Here is a 13556-nt window from a genome sequence, read left to right as displayed (position 1 = left end):
GCAGACGGAGTATAACGTTAGTAAATGTGAGGTTATCCACTTTGTTAGAAATAATAGTAGGAGGGATTATTATTTAAAAGGTGAAAAGCTGCAGAATGCTACTGTGCAGAGGGACCTAGGGGTCCTTGTGCACGAATCACAAAAACTCAGTCTGCAGGCGCAGCAAGTGATCAAGAAGGCGAATGGAATGTTGGCCTTTATAGCTAGGGGGATAGAATATAAAAGTAGGGAGGTCTTGCTGCAACTGTACAAGGCACTGGTGAGGCCTCAACTGGAGTACTGTGTGCAGTTTTGGTCCCCTTATTTGCGAAAGGATATATTGGCCTTGGAGGGAGTACAGAGAAGGTTCACCAGGCTGTTACCGGAGGTGAGGGGGTTAGCTTATGAGGAGAGATTGAATAGAGTGGGCCTGTACTCGTTAGAGTTTAGAAGGCTGAGGGGGGATCTTATAGAGACTTACAAGATAATGAAGGGGCTAGATAGGGTAGAGGTAGAGAGATTCTTTCCGCTTAGAAAGGAAAACAGAACTAGAGGGCACAGCCTCAAAATAAGGGGGGGTGCAGTTTAGAATGGAGTTGAGAAGGAACTTCTTCACTCAAAGGGTGTGAATCTCTGGAATTCTCTGCCCATTGAAGCGGTGGAGGGTACCTCGTTGAATATATTTAAGTCATGGGTAGATAGATTTCTGATGGGCAAGGGAATTAAGGGTTATGGGGAGAAAGCGGGAAAGTGGAACTGATCCACTTCAGATCAGCCATGATCTTATTGAATGGCAGGGCAGGCTCGAAGGGCTAGATGGCCTACTCCTGCTCCTATTTGTGGTATATATGGACTTTAGTAAGGCGTTTGATAAGGTTCACCATGGAAGGCTTCTGCAGAAAATGCAGATGTATGGGATTGAGGGTGATTTAGGAAATTGGATCAGGAATTGGCTGGCGGATAGGAGACAGAGGGTGGTGGTTGATGGTAAGTATTCGTCATGGAGTTCAGTTACGAGTGGTGTGCCTCAGGGATCTGTTTTGGGGCCACTGCTGTTTGTAATTTTTATAAATGATCTGGATGAGGGTATAGTTGGGTGGATTAGTAAATTTGCTGATGACACCAAAGTCGGAGGTGTGGTAGATAGTGAGGAAGGGTGTCTTAGTTTACAGGGAGACTTGGACAAGTTGCAGAGCTGGGCCGAGAGGTGGCGGATGGAGTTTAATGCGGAAAAGTGTGAGGTAATTCACTTTGGCAGGAATAACGGATGTGTAGAGTATAGGGCTAACGGTAGGACTCTGAATAGTGTGGATGAACAGAGGGATCTAGGTGTATGTGTACGTAGATCCCTGAAAGTTGGGAATCAAGTAGATAGGGTTGTTAGGAAGGCATACGGTGTCTTGGCGTTTATTGGTAGGGGGATTGAATTTAGGAGCCGCAGCGTCATGTTGCAACTGTACAAAACTCTGGTGCGGCCGCGCTTGGAGTATTGTGTGCAGTTCTGGTCCCCACATTATAGGAAGGATGTGGAGGCTTTGGAGAGGGTGCAGAGGAGGTTTACCAGGATGTTGCCTGGTATGGAGGGGAGGTCCTATGAGGAGAGACTGAGGGATTTGAGGTTGTTTTCATTAGAAAGAAGGCGGCTACGAGGGGACCTTATTGAAATATATAAGATGATTAGAGGTTTAGATAGGGTGGACAGTGATAGCCTTTTTCCTCGGATGGAGAAAGCTAGCACGAGGGGGCATAGCTTTAAATTAAGGGGTGGTAGTTATAGGACGGATGTCAGGGGTAGGTTCTTTACCCAGAGGGTGGTGAGGGATTGGAATGCCCTGCCTGCTGCAGTTGTAAATGCGCCTAGTTTGGGGGCATTTAAGAGATCCGTGGATAGGTTTATGGATGGAAAGGGTTTGGTTTAGGTTAGAGGGTCATTGCTTTTTAACTGGTCGGCGCAACATCGTGGGCCGAAGGGCCTGTTCTGTGCTGTAATGTTCTATGTTCTATTTCTTATGTTCTTACCTGGACTGTTGTACCAGTTTTCTCAGCTCTAGTTCTACGTTAGTCCATAAGGGGAAAATGTCTCTTAGCGTCTAATATAAGATCCTGAGAGGATTTGAAATATATTTCAATAAGATGACAAAGAAATGGAGATCTCATTAAGACGTATAAGATGATGAATGGGATGGTTAGGATAGAGGTGGAAAGACTCTTCCCGCTCAAAAAAGACAGTAGGACTAGGGGGCACGGCCTCAAGATAAAAGGGGGGCAGTTTAGAACGGAGTTGAGGAGGAACTTCTTCACTCAAAGGGTGGTGAATCTCTGGAATTCTCTGCCCGTTGAAGTGGTGGAGGCTGCCTCGCTAAATATTTTTAAGACGCGGGTTGATGGGTTTTTGATAGGAGAGGGGATTAAGGGTTATGGGGAGAGGGCGGGAAAGTGGAACTGAGCAGCGACAGATCAGCCATGATCTTATTGAATGGCGGGGCAGGCTCGAAGGGCTGGATGGCCTACTCCTGCTCCTATTTCTTATGTTCTTATGAACAAAGAACAACTCAGCACGGGAAACAGGCCCTTCGGCCCAACGAGCCCGCGCCGCTGCATCACCCTACACCTATTCTACCCTGCGTGTCTACGAATGGAACCCCTAACTTAACCAGATTCAGGGGAGAATAGTGTCAATTTGGTAAACCAATCAGCCTAAGAGCACATCTTTGGGGTGTGGGAGGAAACCGGAGCGCCCGGAGGAAACCCATGCAACCACAGGGAGAATGCACAAACTCCCACAGACACAGGCCCAAATCCATGTATCTGCACAGCCAGCAGTGCTAGTCACTGAGCTGTTGCGGCGCCCGTCTACTGGTCCAGGATCAAGCACACACACCAACACGAAGTACTAGGCCACTCCCGGAACCTCCAGGAGCAGCCCACGCACGACCCACCGTGTGCATGCCCCTCGTTTGACAACGAGGTGGACCTCCACCTGCGGAATACAAAGACAAAAACGTTAACTTACAAGTCTGCATGACCGCTCCTTCCAAACTGTAATGGACGGGGGCCCACCCAACCCAACCTTTCCTTATAAGATAATCCCTTTTATCCCAGGAATCAGTCGGGTGAGCTACTTCTAATGCAATTATATTCTTCAAGTAATTTGTGCTTTTTGTCTTTCCATGAAATGTCAGTAGTGTACTGGAGATATCACAGATGAAAATTGTTTATTTCTTGATAACTGTCTTGATGCTTTGCAACCATACAAATTGCTGAGAATACAGGCTTAAATGAGCCAGCATGTTGGTCTTAAGAGTTAGTTTGTTACTTTCAATGCACATTTTGAGAGTTGGCCAAAGATGGTAACTGCTTTCCCTATGCATATTGAATCCTGTATCAAGAGTTGGACTGTCTGTCTTAGAGAACCCAAGATAGTAGAATTTACTCCATTCTTCACTCTGAAATTTTTGGAAGTGGTGCTGTAAAAATGTATAATAATGTGCATATTGTAATGAAAGAAGGAGCAGATAAGACTTTAATAAGCTTTGGTGTTTTTTTTCAAAATCTTGTAGCTTGCTGCTCTGCTGATAGTATCAAATGCTTTTGTGGGACCTACAAAAGCGAGGTAGTGAAGTATATCCTGTTCTCTATGCTTCTGTTATAGATGATGAATGGAGAAAATCATGTACACTATAGATTTTCTCGCATGGAAACCACACTTCTGGATATATTTGGTCTGCAGGTAGATGGAGTGTTTTCAGCATGACCTTAGCAAAGGGCTTCCCAGTGATGTAGAGGAATGACATGCACCTTGAGATGTTGCAATCTCCATTGTTACATTTATTTTCGTGTAGCTTGATGATATTTGGGTCAGGCATGTCCTGTGGAAAAGTTTCCAATCCTCAAACAGAGAAGGATAAAGTCTTGATTGTGCATCAATGGGTGGAACTTGCTGTGTTTAAACAGTTTGGCCAGAATTCCACTCCTGCTGGATGCCTTTCAGTTTGCTAAGAAATCAATGGTTTTTTTCAAGCTCAGTTGATGGGGGGTTCTTCATTCAATTCAATTATTTCTGAAAGCTGTAGGAAATTATCAAGTGCAGACTAGGATTTGGTTGATTCAGTAATGTTCAGTCCAGCAGGATATTTGTTTTCTTGTCTTGGTGAGCGCTTCACCATTTGCCATATAGATTTCAATTGTCACAGACAGTTTGGATTTCTTGATGCAAATTGATGCGGTTTTTGGGGATGATTTTACTGTTGCATCCTGATGGTTGGGGTGCTCTGGTAAGATTGAAAGAGTGCTGAGAAATTAGGTTCACACCTGATTTCTCACCTCTCTTAATCTTACTGGCACAAGATATCCAGCATATTCAGCCTCGTGCCTGAACATTATTTCAATCTATTTAAATTCTAATTTTAATGTAATTAGTGAGTCCAGGACAGAATCATCTGGGCTCACTTGTCTCTTTGGTCTCGCTGAGGAAAGTTCTCTCTGGTGAGGATCATGTATGGTCTTCCATCAATAAGGTCCAGATGTGATGGCCTTTCCAGTAGAACCGGAGGCCACTGAGTGCTCCCTGGGAGGCCAGGGATGGAGGGGTGCTCCTGGGCAATGCCAGCCTGGGACTGGGCTGTGCCAAGGGTGGGGTGGGGCCAGACTGGAGATGGACCATTTCAGTGGAGGAGGACCTGCTGAACACTCTGCACAGCGATCGGTGAGGGAGGTGGGGGGTGGAGGTTGGCAATTGTTGTCGGGGAGGGTTGGTCTGGGAGGGAGAGAAATGACAATCGGGTGGTGGGGGGGGTGGGGGTGTGGGTGCTGGTCCATGAAAGCCGCTGATAGCAGAGACAAGTCTGCACATGCGCAATGGTGCCCTTTGCTGCTATCAGCCAGCTTTTGGGCAATTTAGGCCCCACCCACGCCCCTATTGGTGAATTTTAAGTTTGTTGAGTTTTTTTTGCCAGAGTGTGGTAAAATTCGACTTTTAAGTCACCCAAAAAAAGTGCGGAGTTCTCCTATTTTCAAACTCGTTTGGCACTTAGAATGTTTTTGGTAACATTGCCCCCTTTATATATGCAGTATCTACCTAGACATAATTTTCTCATAGCAGGTGGGACACGGACCGTGTAAAGATCCCTTAACCTCAGGCAGGATCTTCCAGCTTTGGGACCAAAATTCGCCCATCTGTCTTTTGCACAATTATTTTGGCTACTATAAAGTCATGCAACATTCTTGATTTTTATTGTATGTCAGGCTTTATGTTTTGCTTCACTGACATTGTCTCTGCTGAATCAGTCGCAACCCAGATGCAGAGTTCATTATGGACACAGAGTTCATGAAGCCATTCAGTTAAAAACAAAATACTCTGGATGCAGGAAATCTGAAATAAAAACAGAACATACTGGATAAACTTAGCAGATCTGCCAGTCTCTGTGGAGAGAAACATTTAATGGACCCATTAGCTGCCAGCTCAGATTCCATAGTGGCCACTAAAACAGGATATGTGGCTCATGCTATGATGACCAAGGCTTGTTGGCCATGAATCTCTATCCAATACAACACGTGCATTAGAACTGCCAAGGTTAGATAACTTTTTGACATATGCTCCAGGACAAGCAGTCTTGGCAATACAACGTTCCCTTTAATTTCTGATCCACATCATTCATTTGACTGCATCAAAGCAAAGTGCCTCCGCAGTAAGGTTGTCATGTCTGCATGAATATCTACCAAAGCATTTAAATGCTATATGAAATGTAGTAGTCTATTATGAATGCTGCTGCTTTTGCTTAATGTATGAAATGCTTATCATGAAAGCTCGGTCCGTGACTTGTCAAGTTTTCCCTAAGTTTGAGGTTTACAGGTGAGGTTTCACTGCATCTCCCTTCCTTTATTGTTCAGAGCAGGCAAGAAAAGTACACTAAGCTGAATCAGTCAGGTGTATTTAACTCTTTACATTAGTAATCAGTTTTGAGGAAATGCACACCATGTCCTGTCAAGCACTGGAAGATCATTGTCTATCAGTGCCATGGATTTGCTGTATTCAAACAATGCCTACTCTAGTTTCCTTACCCAATGTCTCACTACATCTCCCACTAGACTATCATTAGTATATCTAATGCAAAAATGCTGGATATTTATCAGTGAGCAACAGGGGTAGTGATTCAGATTTCATTCTCTGTTGATGAGAAAAGCATTAGAACTTTATTCTTGCTGATATTCATCTGCTGATACATAATGCATCATATCAAGAAAAACTATTCAAATATTGGAGTTATCAAGGTGTAAAATGCAACATTTCATGAATGAAATTATTGTTTGATCTCATAAGTTCTTGTTCTTTTTGCAGAATATGGCGCTGATCCAACTGTTGAAACAGATTCAGGATTCAATGCTATGGATATGGCTGTAGGGTTAGGTTTTAAGAACGGTAATCACCAAGTTTGATTTTATCAATGCATTTTATTTAAATGCACTTTATTTAAAATAAAGGTTAAATCGCTTCTGGATGCACTTTTCTTTTTAAAAGCTGTGTTCACAGAAAAATAATTCATGGCTTAAACTTTACAGGATATTTTATTCCCTTCATCTGTGTATTTTGACAACTCTACCTAACAGGACAACTACAAAATCTAGTTGTGGTCAGCTGCAGGTAACATCAAGAAAAGATTAGGGAGGTGATTTTATTTGCCACAATTTTTCTCCCATGTCAGAGATGCCACAGGCTTTATTTGACACCTCCTGATATGATATGACTCAATTTAGGAATTCATTTAAATAGGGCTTGAATCTGCCTTTCCCCTCTCTAAATGTCAGTCAGTTAGCACACAATGCAACATCAGTTGAAACATTTTTAGTTTACATTACATATTTCACCATTTAATGGGGCTATTTTTGTACGATAGACTACAAGAAATACTGCCCTTTGCTTCTGTCATTAGTACACAGACTTCTGTATGACAGTGGAATAAACAACTAGGTGGTCTGTTGAGTCTTTCAATCAAACCTAAATATGTAGTCATTTTTTTCAACTTCTTAATGATACAGTTAATTAGGAAATATAACTATGCCGACAAAATGAAAAATGCCAGTCCTAAAATTGCTTCCATTTGGCAGAATGATTTAGTACTACAGAACACAATTCTACCAGATTTTTGCACACCTCTGACATGTCTCATGATGGTCACACTAGAAGAGGCAGCAGTACTTGGAGTGATTTTAGGCCTTCTAAATTCCGCAGTTGCCCCTGAATAATTCCATGCCTGTATAAAACAAGCATGGAGTCCATTTGTGAGTGCTAAATCACAATGGAGATGGGGCCAATCAGGACCAGCTTCCCGAGGTGAACTTGTACTTTGTCACCCTTTTAGTTTAAGAATGTAGTAGTATTGGGAAAAGTTCCAGAAATAAAGCTGCAATCTCAAAAGTTTTAACCATTTAAATAGAATTTGATTCAAATAATAAAAATGGGAACTGAATAACAAACATTAAAATAATTTACAACAAACTACTTTGTTCACCAAGATATCTTAAGTGATTGCATTCGTGATAAACCGGTTGGCTAAGATGTTAGCCCCTCTCATGGTCGATTGCAAATATGTTTTTATGAACTTCAACTTTGAGAAACACTGCTCACTACTGCTACTAATACATGCACGCTTTACAGATTCCAGAGTGGTATCCATGTTTGGGACCTTTCTTTTGAAATTTAGTTTTTCTTCTTGAGCAGCTCTACAATATGTTGAAACAGACTTTGGCGATAGCCAGTTCTTTCCCAAAGGTCAATACTGTTAATATCAAACCTCCGACCACAGCATTCTGTGGATTGAACTGCATCATCCACCAGTAAGGCCAATCCTGGGCCCAGCATTTGCCTAAAAATCCATTTCTATGCGGCATCGATTGCAGAGCTGGATAAGCAGCAACTCCAATTTGGATTATATAAAAACTACACTCCGCCCAATGCAGTGACAAGATATCTCTCAGAAATTTTTGGTCCTGAGGAGGTGCTCATACCAAGGGCACCACAATATCATGGGTATCCACCTGCTTTACGTTAATGAATCCATCTCCAGAATTTGGGGTGCAGTCAAATGCCAAAATCCTGCACTACCACATTCCAAAAGTCTAGCAGTCTGCCAAGAATTTTGGGTTTGTTTCGTATAGTATTTAGAAACTCCAGGATAAAAATAACCTGAACTAAATTGTTTAATATGGAAATTTGTTTGAGCCATTTGGTTAATTTCTAAAGTACAGGGCATAAAATTGATCCTTTCAATAATCCTTTCAGCAGAAAAGTTGATAGGCAATTTTGCTGCCTGGAGTAACAGTATTGCTAGTAACATGAAAAGGAGCTTTATCGACCTGATTACTACTCTAAAATGTTTTGTGTCATTGCTTTCTTGCTGGGAAATATTGTTAATCGAACATACTATATCACAGTAAGTTGTGAATTCCTGCTTGTTCATTTATTCTTGTTCATGAAAGCAGTGTTGCACTTTTATCTACCTTGAAATGTGAATCAATACACTTTCTAATCCAAGAATTTTTCTCTCAGTTCAACAGGTTATTGAGGCTCATATGCTGAAGTTGCTATTGAAGATTAGGGAATGATGGTTTGACACTATGGCAGTCACAGAAGAATAACTTACTTGAACCAGTGCACACTTCCTTGAGGGAGTGCTTCAAGCCATTTATCTTTGACAATTTATCAATCAACACATTGTTGTAATTTATACCAGTTGTAAGAAAGAAAAGATTATTCCTGAGCCAGGTTTGCTTGTGATTATGATAGACTTGCTGCTGGTGAACATGGTTAAAGACTGGCTTTATAGTATGTTTATTTAATATGCCAACATCATCGGATTAGAAAATGGAGCACTATTTTACGCAAATGCCATAAAGCAACCCATTTGAGGCACAGAGGGATCAGGTACATACCAAGATTACTTGTGTGGGAAAAAAATATACACTTCAACAGAAGGAATTTTCTTCATCCTCTCATTTATTTTTGAGTAGGAACTTTATTGAAGATCAAATTATTTTATAAATCCACTATGGATGTGTGAAGCTTGAAAGGTTTTTGAACTAATTTTCAGGCAAAAACAGCATTTAGAATGACTGTCCCTGCATTTCCTTTCAGGTTGGATGTGAGCTGTGGTGGGAGTCCATAAATAGGATTTCTTAGGTTTGAGATGGTTCCAAACTGATAAGCCTGGGAATAGAAATTCATCCAGCAGTGTCAGATTGATAATCTAATACTTGTACCAAGCAGGTATACAATATTAACCAGTCAGTTTTGATCATTGGATATAGACCTATAACATTTGGAGAGGGTATAAGCTGGCATTCTCAAACACTTCTTCAGAGAATCCTGTAAGCCAATACCCTAATTATAGGATGTTCCTGGCTGGTCAAGCCATGAGATAGTTATGAACTTATCATGCTAGTAGGCTCCATAGAATAATTCTATTTCCCAGCTGCAGGCCTATTCGTCCAAATTCCATTAGGAAGTTCGGTTGACTGGTCAATCAGTAATACTTGCCAGAGGTATTATGCGCAACTCAAAACCTTCACGCCTCTGATCAATGTCAAATGTATCTGAATGAGCTGTATCCCTATAAAGATGATTCTAATTTGGGCGAAGCAGAAACTACTTGGCTTAGAAATTTTTAAACATGGAGGTTTTGATAATTTTAGCTGTCTGACTGACCTCCAAAAATAGCAGGATTTGGAATTTTGTTTCTATTTCAAAATTGTCATTGTAACTTCTCATTATTCTCTTAAGGATTATGTAATCATCTAAAATAGGAAACAGTCAGTTCCCAGTCACATTACTGTGAGTTATTTTAAAAATCGAGTGTTCTCAAAGTGGGCTGTGTGTATTTGACCCGAGAGCAGTCCTGCTCGCTTGTCTGGTTTGCAGAGAAAGTTGATTATTTAATCATTCACACTGGAGTTAAGACATGATATAACAGCTATATTGTTTAACTGGGGGAATTCTAAGATGAAATATATATGGAAGTTGCACTCATTGTTCAAACTGTGGGGCCCTCTTAGGTTAGAGTGATATCATCTCACACTAGGTCCGGTATATATTTCATGCCAAACTATTCTGATGCCTTTTGTGCATTATTATTGGAGTTGTAGATTTGTTCCATTCTGTAATTGACTCAAACTGTCTTTGATAATGACATAAAAAATGTGTTCGGAGTTGGCATTTTGTACACACCTTGTTTCATAATATGTATTTAAAGGACTCTTATTCGTATTGTAATCTGTATTAAACTTCTAAAGATTTTTTAAAATTGAAATGAAGAACATCTTAGTCCTGGGTTTTCGAAACCAAGATGTTATACAATAAGTAATATTCATATAATCAAGATCATTGATTATTCAGTTTAAGATAGAACATATATACAGTAATGCCTTCCAATCTACAAACACCACACAACTTGCTTGCTGCTGTTGTCAATGGCACCTTCTGTTTTCAATCTTTCCTCTGCCCATCAAAACTGCTATCATCATCCTACCTCACATGGCTATTTTTGATTCCTTCATCTCTCCTGATTTTCATCCTATCTCCAATCTTCCTTCCATCCTCAGGTTTCCAAATATAAAAGCTTACAATGTCTGTCATGACAACCAAACATCACAAAGTGCTTTGCTGTCAACTGAATGCTTTTGAAATGTAATCACTGTTATAATGTAGGAAGCCCTGCAGTCAATTTGTGCATGGCAAGCTCTCAAAAACAGCATGGTGATAATGACCTGAAAATCTAATAATGTTGATTGATGGGTTAATATTGGTTAGTACACTGGAGATAATTCCTCTGCTCTTTTTTTGAAATAATGCCATGGAATATTTTACATCCACTTTGGTGGCAGAAGGGGCTTCGTAATGTCTCATCAGAAAAATGGCATATCAGATAGGGTAGCATTCTCCAAGTGTCAGATCAGATTACTGTACTTGAGTTCAAGTTTCACTCTAAGACTTAACTTTCTGACTCAAGAGTTGAGAGTGAAACCAACTGAGCCACAGCTTGACATGCACGTGTAATTCTTGTACAGCTATATTCCAATTGATACAATTGACTGCTGTTCAAATTTCTTAAGTGCCCCCATCACAATGAGACAGCTGAAGTCAGACTCACTGACGCCACAGAAGTAACACAATAAGAGAGTTAAGTGTGACAGGAGTCATTGATGAAGATAATGAGGCTGATGCAGAAGAGAAGGAAATTAAGGATGAAATCTTTGGTCACACATTAGGTGACTTCTGGAGAGGGAAGGTGAGGCTATCAACATCAACTCTGGACTCCATGAAGTCTCTTTGCACCAGGTCAAACGTGGGCAAGGAAATCTGCTTATTAGCACAGAAGCTAATCCTGCTCCCCCTCAGCTGATGAATCGGTGCTGCATGTTGAACACCGTTTGGAGAAAGCATTGAGGTTGGCAGGGGCTTTAGATGTGCTCTGGGTGGAGGACTTCAATGTCCATTGCCAAGAATAGCTTGGTAGTACCACCACAGACTGAGCTGGTCGGGTCCTAAAGAACGCAGCTGCTAGACTGCGACTGTGGCAAGTAGTGACAGAACCAACTTGGAAGAACATTCTTGACCTCATCCTTACTAACCTATTTGGTACCGATGTCTCTATCCTTATTATTACCAGTAACAGTAGGAGTAGCCACCTAATTATGTTAATGGTTGTAGATGTAAAAAAAAATGTGGTTTCCACTTGTTGATTGAAAATAACAATAACAGATTTATTGTAGAAGCTGGTGCCTGTACAGAATGGAGAAAGAAACTAAACAGTAGGCTGTGAAATACCCCAATACATCACCATCAACTCATATGATTGGTGCTTAAAACAGTCATGCAACAATTTTTAAATATATAATAGCCCTACCCCTATACTTCGTTGTCATGACAACAAATTATTACAAGGTTGTACATAGGGTCAATAATATTTTAGCCACAGTACTCAGCATCATTAATCAATATGAACAGTCAGTAAGAAAGTTGATCAAGCAAACATGAAACAATACAGCACAGATGGGGGCATTCAGTCCATCTTGTGCATGTAGACCCAAAGACACCTAAGTGCCCTTTCTAATCCCACCTTCCTGCACATGACTCATAGCCCTGCAACTCACAGCACTTAAGGTGCAGATACAGGTACTTCTAAAACATGTTTATGGTCTCTGTTTCCATCACTAACTCAGACAGCAAATTCTGGGCACACACCACCCTCTGTGTAAAAAGATTTTACCTCATGTCCCCTATAATCCTTCTGGCATTTAGCTTGAATCTCTGACCCCCGATTTTTGAGTGTGCCAAGGGAAACAGATTTTTCCTATCTCTGGCTACTTGACAATTTTGTGTACCTCAATCATGTCATGATTTGGACTTGAACAGCGTGGGGGTGGGGGCGGCGGTGGGGGGGGGACATGATTGGCCAATTTTTGAGTTGTCTGTAAATTTGTCATAGAGTGGACGGTGTAGAGGGAGCTATAAGATCCAAAATTATACAGATAATTTGGTGAAGTGGGCAGGAAAGTGGCAGATGGAGTTCAACTCTGATAAGTACGAAGTAATGGATTTAGTGAGGTCAAACTGTAAAAGGAAGTGCACAATAAATGGGAATGTACTGAGCGGGGTAGATAAAATGAGAATCCTGGCTGTTCGCTCTCCCTCTTCAAAATGTATTGCAACCGCTCCAAGACATCCCTGACCCTGAAACCAGGAAGGCAACATGCCATCCTGGATTCATGTCTGTGGTCACAGAAGCCTCAATCTGTACCCCTATCACTCTAGCCCTGCCATTCATTTTCCTCTCCTGTGCAGCAGAGCCACCCATTGTGCCATGAACTTGGGTGTTGCTGCTTTCCCCTGAGAGGCCAGCCCCCTAACAGTGTCCAAAGTGGTATATTTGAGAGCGGATGGCCACGGGGGACTCCTGCATGTTTATTCCTCTTTGGTTGTTTACAACATTCTGGAATTTGGCTGTCCTTGACCCTAGAAGTAGATACTTCTTCCCTTGCAACTAATTCTGCATCATTTTTGCGTGGCATAGGAGCAAAGATACAATCATCAGACAAGTCAGATTCAATTAAGTCTTCCGTAGTAGTATTCACAACACTAGGGACTAAAGAAGATGGTACTTCGTTACACATGAGGACTGTTGTTTTGCCCTCACTTATGTAGCAACTTGAGATTGTTGTTTTCTCTCTCCTCTCTCTAAAGTTTCTGGAGATAAAAATGTTGTTCTTAACTTTCTTTTTAAGGGAAGCAATGCAAGTGAACTTTGGGTAGTGACATGAGTCGTGTTTCTATAAAATGCCTAAAAGCTATTTGCACAACATGATAATGAACCTTGCTCTCTTGAAGCTTTTATAGAATATTTCAAGGATTGTATGAATATTCCAACTAATCCATTGGCTGATGGGTGATAAAGTGCAGATTTTATATGCTGAATACCATTTACTTTAAGATAATCTTGTGCTCCAGAACTCACCACTCTCCTAGCCAAGCTCTTCCAGTACGGTTACAACATTGGCATCTACACAACAATGTGGAAAATTGCCCA

The 13556-nt window shown here is 41.2% G+C and overlaps 1 protein-coding gene across 1 annotated transcript in view; it reads left to right on the top strand.

Annotated features, from left to right (window-relative positions):
• The window catches only part of ankra2 (ankyrin repeat, family A (RFXANK-like), 2), a 42748-nt gene extending 32474 nt beyond the window's left edge, over window positions 1–10274 (top strand). The window contains exons 8-9 of the mRNA XM_080189264.1: window positions 6317–6397; window positions 8525–10274. Coding sequence (XP_080045390.1) covers window positions 6317–6397; window positions 8525–8580 — 137 coding nt within the window. The 3' untranslated portion in view covers window positions 8581–10274. The remainder of the gene's footprint in view (window positions 1–6316; window positions 6398–8524) is intronic.
• The last annotated feature ends 3282 nt before the right edge of the window (window positions 10275–13556 follow it).

This window comes from Carcharhinus amblyrhynchos, chromosome 5 (assembly GCF_965287045.1).
Source record: "Carcharhinus amblyrhynchos chromosome 5, sCarAmb.v2.hapA, whole genome shotgun sequence".
Taxonomy (NCBI): Eukaryota; Metazoa; Chordata; class Chondrichthyes; order Carcharhiniformes; family Carcharhinidae; genus Carcharhinus; species Carcharhinus amblyrhynchos.
Note: the sequence above shows the minus strand (reverse complement) of the source record. Positions and strands in the feature narration are given on the sequence as shown.